The 11,453-nt window shown below is 41.1% G+C and overlaps 1 protein-coding gene across 7 annotated transcripts in view; it reads left to right on the forward strand.

Annotated features, from left to right (window-relative positions):
* Positions 1-8,725, forward strand: part of rgs19 (regulator of G protein signaling 19) — a 135,565-nt gene extending 126,840 nt beyond the window's left edge. For all 7 annotated transcript variants that reach the window (XM_034171796.1, XM_034171795.1, XM_034171797.1 and 4 more), the window contains one exon: positions 8,017-8,725. In XM_034171796.1, the coding sequence (XP_034027687.1) occupies positions 8,017-8,205 (189 nt within the window). In that variant the 3' untranslated portion in view covers positions 8,206-8,725. The remainder of the gene's footprint in view (positions 1-8,016) is intronic.
* Positions 8,726-11,453: the final 2,728 nt, after the last annotated feature.

The following is an 11,453-nucleotide window of genomic DNA, read 5'->3' on the forward strand; positions in this document are numbered from 1 at the left end:
CACAAAGGGTTGGCTCTCACTGCGGTATTGTATCACTTCCTGTTCCGGTGCACAGTGGTGTTTTGCTGTATCTGTTAGCTGTTTAATCTGCGCAGTTAGATCTTGTTACCTAGATAACGATTTGTTTCACAGTGTTATCTTCACGTGCCTTAACTAAAGCACTCCCTCTGCTGAATCACCTCTAAATTATTTACACATTCACTTTGCGTGTTTTTAGGAATCCGCTAGCTTAGCGCAGCTACTAGCTCTTAGCTGGTTTAGCATGGCGGCTTCTCCTGTCTCTCCTGCACTTTTCTGCTCTGGGTGTGAAAAGTTTAGTTATTCCTCGGCCTCCTTTAGCAGTAATGGTACTTGTAATAAGTGTAGCTTATTCGTAGCTTTGGAGTCCAGGCTGGGCGAATTGGAGACTCGGCTCCGCACCGTGGAAAATTCTACAGCTAGCCAGGCCCCTGTAGTCGGTGCGGACCAAGGTAGCTTAGCCGCTATTAGTTTCCCTCTGGCAGATCCCGAGCAGCTGGGAAAGCAGGCCGACTGGGTGACTGTGAGGAGGAAGCGTAGTTCTAAACAGAAGCCCCCTGTACACCGCCAACCCGTTCACATTTCTAACCATTTTTCCCCACTCGGCGACACACCCGCCGAGGAACAAACTCTGGTTATTGGCGACTCTGTTTTGAGAAATGTGAAGTTAGCGACACCAGCAACCATAGTCAGTTGTCTTCCGGGGGCCAGAGCAGGCGACATTGAAGGAAGTTTGAAACTGCTGGCTAAGGCTAAGCGTAAATTTGGTAAGATTGTAATTCACGTCGGCAGTAATGACACCCGGCCAATCAGAGGTCACTAAAATTAACATTGAATCGGTGTGTAACTTTGCAAAAACAATGTCGGACTCTGTAGTTTTCTCTGGGCCCCTCCCCAATCGGACCGGGAGTGACATGTTTAGCCGCATGTTCTCCTTGAATTGCTGGCTGTCTGAGTGGTGTCCAAAAAATGAGGTGGGCTTCATAGATAATTGGCAAAGCTTCTGGGGAAAACCTGGTCTTGTTAGGAGAGACGGCATCCATCCCACTTTGGATGGAGCAGCTCTCATTTCTAGAAATCTGGCCAATTTTCTTAAATCCTCCAAACCGTGACTATCCAGGGTTGGGACCAGGAAGCAGAGTTGTAGTCTTACACACCTCTCTGCAGCTTCTTTCCCCCTGCCATCCCCTCATTACCCCATCCCCGTAGAGACGGTGCCTGCTCCCAGACTACCAATAACCAGCAAAAATCTATTTAAGCATAAAAATTCAAAAAGAAAAAATAATATAGCACCTTCAACTGCACCACAGACTAAAACAGTTAAATGTGGTCTATTAAACATTAGGTCTCTCTCTTTTAAGTCCCTGTTAGTAAATGATATAATAATTGATCAACATATTGATTTATTCTGCCTTACAGAAACCTGGTTACAGCAGGATGAATATGTTAGTTTAAATGAGTCAACACCCCCGAGTCACACTAACTGCCAGAATGCTCGTAGCACGGGCCGAGGCGGAGGATTAGCAGCAATCTTCCATTCCAGCTTAATAATTAATCAAAAACCCAGACAGAGCTTTAATTCATTTGAAAGCTTGTCTCTTAGTCTTGTCCATCCAAATTGGAAGTCCCAAAAACCAGTTTTATTTGTTGTTATCTATCGTCCTCCTGGTCGTTACTGTGAGTTTCTCTGTGAATTTTCAGAACTTTTGTCTGACTTAGTGCTTAGCTCAGATAAGAAAATTATAGTGGGTGATTTTAACATCCACACAGATGCTGAGAATGACAGCCTCAACACTGCATTTAATCTATTATTAGACTCAATTGGCTTTGCTCAAAATGTAAATGAGTCCACCCACCACTTTAATCATATCTTAGATCTTGTTCTGACTTATGGTATGGAAATTGAAGACTTAACAGTATTCCCTGAAAACTCCCTTCTGTCTGATCATTTCTTAATAACATTTACTCTGATGGACTACCCAGCAGTGGGGAATAAGTTTCATTACACTAGAAGTCTTTCAGAAAGCGCTGTAACTAGGTTTAAGGATATGTTTCCTTCTTTATGTTCCCTAATGCCATATACCAACACAGTGCAGAGTAGCTACCTAAACTCTGTAAGTGAGATAGAGTATCTCGTCAATAGTTTTACATCCTCATTGAAGACAACTTTGGATGCTGTAGCTCCTCTGAAAAAGAGAGCTTTAAATCAGAAGTGCCTGACTCCGTGGTGTAACTCACAAACTCGCAGCTTAAAGCAGATAACCCGTAAGTTGGAGAGGAAACAGCGTCTCACCAATTTAGAAGATCTTCACTTAGCCTGTAAAAAGAGTCTGTTGCTCTATAAAAAAGCCCTCCGTAAAGCTAGGACATCTTACTACTCATCACTAATTGAAGAAAATAAGAACAACCCCAGGTTTCTTTTCAGCACTGTAGCCAGGCTGACAAAGAGTCAGAGCTCTATTGAGCCGAGTATTCCTTTAACTTTAACTAGTAATGACTTCATGACTTTCTTTGCTAATAAAATTTTAACTATTAGAGAAAAAATTACTCATAACCATCCCAAAGATGTATCGTTATCTTTGGCTGCTTTCAGTGATGCCGGTATTTGGTTAGACTCTTTCTCTCAGATTGTTCTGTCTGAGTTATTTTCACTAGTTACTTCATCCAAACCATCAACATGTCTATTAGACCCCATTCCTACCAGGCTGCTCAAGGAATCCCTACCATTATTTAATGCTTCGATCTTAAATATGATCAATCTATCTTTATTAGTTGGCTATGTACCACAGGCTTTTAAGGTGGCAGTAATTAAACCATTACTTAAAAAGCCATCACTTGACCCAGGTATCTTAGCTAATTATAGGCCAATCTCCAACCTTCCTTTTCTCTCAAAAATTCTTGAAAGGGTAGTTGTAAAACAGCTAACTGATCATCTGCAGAGGAATGGTCTATTTGAAGAGTTTCAGTCAGGTTTTAGAATTCATCATAGTACAGAAACAGCATTAGTGAAGCTTACAAATGATCTTCTTATGGCCTCAGACAGTGGACTCATCTCTGTGCTTGTTCTGTTAGAACTCAGTGCTGCTTTTGATACTGTTGACCATAAAATTTTATTACAGAGATTAGAGCATGCCATAGGTATTAAAGGCACTGCGCTGTGGTGGTTTGAATCATATTTATCTAATAGATTACAATTTGTTCATGTAAATGGGGAATCTTCTTCACAGACTAAGGTTAATTATGGAGTTCCACAAGGTTCTGTGCTAGGACCAGTTTTATTCACTTTATGCATGCTTCCCTTAGGCAGTATTATTAGATGGCATTGCTTAAATTTTCATTGTTACGCAGATGACACCCAGCTTTATCTATCCATGAAGCCAGAGGACACACACCAATCAGTTAAACTGCAGGATTGTCTTACAGACATAAAGACATGGATGACCTCTAATTTCCTGCTTTTAAACTCAGATAAAACTGAAGTTATTGTACTTGGCCCCACAAATCTTAGAAACATGGTGTCTAACCAGATTCTTACTCTGGATGGCATTACCTTGACCTCTAGTAATACTGTGAGAAATCTTGGAGTCATTTTTGATCAGGATATGTCATTCAAAGCACATATTAAACAAATATGTAAGACTGCTTTTTTGCATTTACGCAATATCTCTAAAATTAGAAAGGTCTTGTCTCAGAGTGATGCTGAAAAACTAATTCATGCATTTATTTCCTCTAGGCTGGACTATTGTAATTCATTATTATCAGGTTGTCCTAAAAGTTCCCTGAAAAGCCTTCAGTTAATTCAAAATGCTGCAGCTAGAGTACTGATGGGGACTAGAAGGAGAGAGCATATCTCACCCATATTGGCCTCTCTTCATTGGCTTCCTGTTAATTCTAGAATAGAATTTAAAATTCTTCTTCTTACTTATAAGGTTTTGAATAATCAGGTCCCATCTTATCTTAGGGACCTCATAGTACCATATCACCCCAATAGAGCGCTTCGCTCTCAGACTGCAGGCTTACTTGTAGTTCCTAGGGTTTGTAAGAATAGAATGGGAGGCAGAGCCTTCAGCTTTCAGGCTCCTCTCCTGTGGAACCAGCTCCCAATTCGGATCAGGGAGACAGACACCCTCTCTACTTTTAAGATTAGGCTTAAAACTTTCCTTTTTGCTAAAGCTTATAGTTAGGGCTGGATCAGGTGACCCTGAACCATCCCTTAGTTATGCTGCTATAGACTTAGACTGCTGGGGGGTTCCCATAATGCACTGAGTGTTTCTTTCTCTTTTTGCTCTGTATGCACCACTCTGCATTTAATCATTAGTGATTGATCTCTGCTCCCCTCCACAGCATGTCTTTTTCCTGGTTCTCTCCCTCAGCCCCAACCAGTCCCAGCAGAAGACTGCCCCTCCCTGACCCTGGTTCTGCTGGAGGTTTCTTCCTGTTAAAAGGGAGTTTTTCCTTCCCACTGTCGCCAAGTGCTTGCTCACAGGGGGTCGTTTTGACCATTGGGGTTTTTACGTAATTATTGTATGGCCTTGCCTTACAATATAAAGCGCCTTGGGGCAACTGTTTGTTGTGATTTGGTGCTATATAAATAAAATTGATTGATTGATTGACAAAGCGAGACACAGAGATATACTCAGACACACACAGATACACGGACACAGAGATAGAGATATACACAGACACACACACAGATACACGGACACGGCGATAGACAGAGATATACACAGACACACACACACAGATACACGGACACAGAGCTAAACACGGAGATATACACAGACACACACACAAATACACGGACACAGAGCTAGACACAGAGATATACACAGACACACACACAGATACACTGACACAGAACTAGACACGGAGATATACGTACACAGACACACACACAGATACACGGACACAGCTAGACACGGAGATATACACAGATACACACACAGATACACGGACACAGAGCTAGACACGGAGATATACACAGACACACACACAGATACACGGACACAGAGATAGATACACGGACATAGAGCTAGACAGAGATATACACAGACACACACACAGATACACGGACACAGAGATAGACAGAGATATACACAGATACACACACATACACGAACACAGAGCTAGACACAGAGATAGACACAGACACACACACAGATACACGGACACAGAGAGAGACACAGAGATATACACAGACACACACACACACAGATACACGGACACAGCTAGACACGGAGATATACACAGACACACACACAGATACACGGACACAGCTAGACACGGAGATATACACAGACACACACACAGATACACGGACACAGAGATAGACAGAGAGATATACACAGACACACACAGATACACGGACACAGAGATAGATACACGGAGGCGCAGGAGGCATCATTGGTCAAATTCCAGCACCTATATGAATATGTCAGCCTGGTCATACTGGTGATGTGTGTGTGTGAGCGCGTGTGTGTGTGTCTGCCACATCTGTGTCAGTGCTGCCTTTTTATACAACCTCAGCAAATATTTGCCCATTTTGAAATGGATGCCTGCAACATGTTTCACAAAAGTTGGGACAGTTGTATGTTTACCACTGTGTTACATCACCTTCTAACAACACTCAGTAAGTGTTTGGGAACTGAGGACACTAATTGTTGAAGCTTTGTAGGTGGAATTCTTTCCCATTCTTGCTTGATGTACGACTTCAGTTGTTCAACAGTCCGGGGTCTCTGTTGTCATATTTTGCGCTTCATAATGCGCCACACATTTTCAATGGGTGATAGGTCTGGACTGCAGGCAGGTCAGTCTAGTACCTGCACTCTTTTACTAAGAAGCCACGCTGTTGTAACACGTGCAGAATGTGGCTTGGCATTGTCTTGCTGAAATAAGCAGGGATGTTCCTGAAAAAAGATGTTGCTTGGATGGCAGCATGTGTTGCTCCAAAACCTGGATGTACCTTTCAGCATTGATGGTGCCATCACAGATGTGTAAGTTACCCATGCCATGGGCACTAACACACCCCCATATCATCACAGATGCTGGCTTTTGAACTTTGCGCTGGTAACAATCTGGATGGTCTTTTTTCTCTTTTGTCTGGAGGACACGATGTCCATGATTTTCAAAAACAATTTGAAATGTGGACTCATCAGACCACAGCACACTTTTACACTTTGCGTCTGTCCATTTCAAATGAGCTCGGGCCCCGAGAAGTTGGTGGCATTTCTGGATGTTGTTGATGTATTGGCTTGTAACTTGCACTTGTAGATGTAGTGACGAACTGTGTTAACTGACAATGGTTTTCTGAAGTGTTCCTGAGCCCACACGGTAAGATCCTTTACACAATGTTGGTTTTTAATGCAGTGCCGCCTGAGGGATCAAAGGTCACAGGCATTAAATGTTGGTTTTCGGTCTTGCCACTTATGTGTAGAAAGTTCTCCAGATTCTCTGAATTTTCTGATTATATTATGGACTGTGGATGATGGAATCCCTAAATTCTTTGCAAGTGAATGTTGGGAAACATTGTTCTTAAACTGTTGGACTATTTTTTCATGCAGTTGCTCACAAAGTGGTGATCCTCACCCCATCTTTGCTTGTGAATGGCTGAGCCTTTTGGGGATGCTCCTTTTATACCCAATCATGACACTCACCTGTTTCTAATTAACCTGTTCACCTATGGAATGTTCCAAACATGTGTTCTTTGAGCATTCATCAACTTTCCCAGTCTTTTGTCCCAATGTTTTTGAAACGTGTTGCAGTCATCCATTTCAAAATGAGCAAATATTTGCACAAAAACAATAAAGTTTATCAGTTTGAACATTAAATATCTTGTCTTTGTGGTGTATTCAATTAAATATAGGTTGAAGAGGATTTGCAAATCATTGTATTCTGTTTTTATTTACATTTCACACAACGTCCCAACTTCATTGGAATTGGGGTTGTAGACACAACAATGAAATGCACAAACGCGCTCTACAAGATTAGCTGCAGTTGACCTCTTGACCTCTATAGGGTGCCGTACGTTTGTTGCTCTGCAGATGTTCACCGTGTCACAGCTGCAGAGTCACGACCCCAAAGTCCTGTCTGAAATATTGAACTTTACAGCGGCTGGATTCCTCATTGGTCTGACGGACGTCTCACTGCTCCTCACATAGCAGCTCAGGTTTAACTCCAGCTGTAGCTAACGGCCGTGGTGGTTATTGATCAGCTGGTCTGATCTTTACTTTCTGATTGGCTGGGAGGAAAAAGGTTCAGCGTCAGTTTGTTGCCAATTTCAGACTGTTGGGCCATTGTAGGTCAAAGGTCATTCATCTCTCTGCTAAAATGTTCACGTTTGTCAGAGGAAATAAAATTCTTGACAGATTTGCAACTATCCGAGTTCACAGGAGACAGGCGGCTTCCCTGACTGATGGTTGGCCAATTGTTGATGACATTGTCTCAGATGGCAATTTCTGGAAATTTCAGCCAATTGTTTGCTGCAGCAGTGGCTTAGTGGTTAGCACTGTTGACTCACAGCAGGAAGGTCACGTGAGTTTGATTCCCACCTGTGGCCTTTCTGTGTGGGGTTTGCATGTTCTCCCCGTGTGTGTGGGTTCTTTCCGGGTGCTCTGGCTTCCTCCCACATCCAAAGACATGCAGGTTAGGTGGCCTGGAAACTTTAAATTGTCCATAGGTGTGACTGTGTTTGTCCCTGTGACAGACTGGCGTCCTGTCCAGGGTGAACCCGCCTCACACTCTATGACTGCTAGGATAGGCTCCAGCCCCCCCGGGACCCTTAATTGGAGTAAGCGGTTGAAGATGAGTGAGTGTGTTTGCTGCAGTAACATCAAGCAAGATGACTGGCCATATTCACATGATACCAACCAATCAAAATGCAGTGAGAAATCTACACCAGCCGTTCGTATCAGTCGCCGTGTTTGTAGGAGGATATTTGAGTATCTTCTGGGAATTCTGTGGTCTGGTTTGTTCTTTAGCATCACAAATCTCTTCCTGCAGGTGAGTCTGGATGCACGGGTTCGAGAGGTGATCAATAGGAAGATGCAGGATCCAACGCCGCACACGTTTGAAGATGCCCAGCTGCAGATCTACACACTGATGCACAGGGACCCGTACCCACGATTCATCTCCTCCAACATCTACAAGGCACTCATTCAAGGCAGCTCACATAACTCCTCCGAGTCATAGCCTCCTTAGAGTCCTAGCTCCTTGCCTCCTCAGAGTCCTAGCCTCCTCAGAGTCCTAGCTCCTTGTCTCTTCAGAGTACTAGCCCCTTCACTTCCTCTTCCTGCTATCCTACAACTGCAGGATTGATGGCACCACAGTTTCCTGATTCCTCCAGGATACTTCTCTTATTCTAAATCATCCAACCACAGCTCTTCTCCTTCTCCTCTGGTCTCCCCCTTGTGTTGTCTTTTTTCTTCTTGTTTCCTTTCTTTAACACTTTCTGGTCAATTCTGCTGACCCGCTGAGTTTATTTCAATCACATCATGAATAAGATACATTGAAAGTTTTTTTAATCAGTAAAAGCATTGGAAAATAAATGAAGTTGTCAGAAATAACTGACATAATCAGGAAAACTAAAATCTGATGTATTTAATTATTTTAATAAGTCTAAAATTCCATTAAAAATATTCAGTTTGATTTGAAAACTGTAGTGACCATATTTAATATTTACAGTCTCCCCCCTGCCATTTGTTCTCAAGAGTAAATTATTTTTGAAATAAACAAAAACACTAAACTGGTTCCAGGAAATAAAATTTCTATTTGTTTTAAAATTTTCTTTGAAGATTGAACAAAGACCCTGAAACATTATAGACAAAATACATTTCTACAAATTTTACCAAATTTAAAGCAACATCTGCTTTAATGATAATATCCACAAATTATATTAAATTTCTTTGGGGGTTTTTAAGATTAAAAAGCAACTCATTTTGACTAAGTAAGTTTAAAGATAATTATGAGTTTTAAAATCATGAGTTCAGAGATCACATAGTTCAAATATAATATTTAAAATAAAATATCTGCTAGCCCACTTGTCTGTTGCAGTGACTCAGCAAACCAGCTATGACAGCTAGCAAACATGTAACTTGTTTATTAGCAAATATGCTTAAGTCGGAAATTTGATTGTTTTCTGGGGGGCTTTAAGTCATAAATTTTACCTCTGTGCATGCCAGAGGTAGCCAGAAAACATGTAGAAATGTCTTTTGAACGTAGATTTTATGGTCACTTTTACATTTTATTGGTGCTGATGTTAGCGAATTGTTGCCCATTCTAAAAATAAGAATATGCGGCTAAAATTAATTTAAATGTTCCTACATTTCGAAAAAGACTGCAAAAAATACACTGGAAAAGTTCAAGTCACCAAATTTGGAGCTGATGGTGTTTTCATTCTTCTTCTGTCCTTCTGTCTGCCCAGTTTTAACTTTTTTGTCTTTTGGCTGTTGACCACATCGGCTGAGACTCTGAGAAGGAAGATACAGAGAGAACATAGAGAGGGCCGACTTCCTATATGCTGCATTGTAATTGGCTGAGCGCCAGCCGCCATTTTGAATGTGTGTAACTGGGTGTTGCTATAGACGCACGGTGGCAGTCTTTGTGTCACTCTAGAGTCGTATTAGAGACAAAGGTTTCTGTTTATGTGCATTTTTCATGACCATGGATCATAACTATCATACCAGCAACATCAAGATCTAAAGGAACTGAGTGTTCGGCTATCAACTGCACCAAGTACACTAAAACAAACAAGGAAGTGGCATTCTACTCCTTTCTAAAAGGTATCTTTAAGAAATGATTTGATCCACCGACATCAATAAACTTTTTGCTTAACGAGTCCCTTATCAGTCCTTCAGAGTGGCTGTTGTTTTTGGGGGTGTTGGTCAGGAAAATGATCATTTCTCTACATTGATTACAGACCCTGCAGCGGGTCTGTAATCAACTTCTCTGCATTGCAGCTTTGCGTTGAACCTTGAACCCATTGAAGCAGTGATTCGCAGATCGAAGCAGTGCTTCGAGCTAATGCTTTGCTTCGTTGATTCATTGTTTTATTTCGCTTTATCTTAATTTTCCCCCGCTAAAACCCTAAAGAGCATATGTCTGTGAGTAATATTTACTTTTTTATGTTAAACCGACCTGTTATGGTCTTCTGAAACAGTTGATAGATGTTATTTATAACTTAAAACGGGACCATTGCTAACATGTTAGCATGTCTATGCCATTTTCAATGTTAAACTTAGCATTAAGCTGTTGCAGCTGTCATTTGTACACATTTGTGTGCATTTGTTTTCTGTATAATAATGGCTCAGCGTTTGTTGTCGTAAAAGAGTCAAATGTATTACAAATTGTAATATTTTTAAATTTATTTTGTTTCTATATTAATAATAATAGCAACAACAATAATAATAGTAATAATAACTAATAATAATGATGCAATACAATTTTAGAGAAAGAGACAAAAAGAACCTGATTAAAAACACAACAGAAAATATAAAACTAAAAATGTAAACAATCAGGCTGCCTAGGTTATACTTACAGCGCCTTATTTTCCACTCTATACACTCCACAATCATAACAGTTGTTTAAATAAACGTTTGTAATAGTAGTTCCTTGTGTTCTAAAGTCAAATAGTGCATGCATTACAGTAGCTTGTAGTACACTCGAGAAATTTTATTTACAAAACATCACTCCACTGCAGCAGCCAAAGTGCGTCCAGATTACATCATTTTCTGGGAGTCGGCCCTCTCTGTGTTCTCTCTGGAAGATATTTGGAATAAATATTTCTTTGGGGTATTTTACAGGACATACTTTTTTCTCCCACCATTTTGCCCCTCCCACTGTGACCATCCAATCACTGCAGTACAAATCAGGCTCCGCCTACCTTCTTGCCTTGCTTTCATTCCACAGATGCCTCCAGTTTGAGGATTAAGAAAAGCGCAAAGGAGAAGCTGCACATCTGTCTCTTTAAACTGGAATCCACATGGTGCTCCGCCCATCCTCGAAGGACGTTAAATATTTAGTTTTGTTAAATTGATTACTTGCCCCACTCACTTGATGGCTTAATCATTTCACCACTGTGACAAACAGACAAACCAGCGGATGGTACGTCGTCGAACTACTGAGTTACAAACATGTTTATTTTTTAAGAAAAAAAAAACAAACATGTACTGACCTTTTACGTGGTGGTTTTTTTTCTCCGCCCACTTGCGTCTCTTCCTGGATTTGTGCGAGAAGTGGAGTTTCCGCTGAAACGGTAACGACCCCATGCCACAGACCGCAATAAAACACTGGAGTTTAAAATAACGTCTGTATGTTTGCAGTATTTGTGTTACGATACTTTTGGCTGCAGCTAACGATTATTTAAATGATCAAATTATAAAAGGACAAAAAAGAGGACAGCTTATTTGTTTGCTTTATCTGATGAAGAAAACGTTTTCCTA

Source organism: Thalassophryne amazonica, chromosome 6 (assembly GCF_902500255.1).
Source record: "Thalassophryne amazonica chromosome 6, fThaAma1.1, whole genome shotgun sequence".
Lineage (NCBI taxonomy): Eukaryota > Metazoa > Chordata > Actinopteri > Batrachoidiformes > Batrachoididae > Thalassophryne > Thalassophryne amazonica.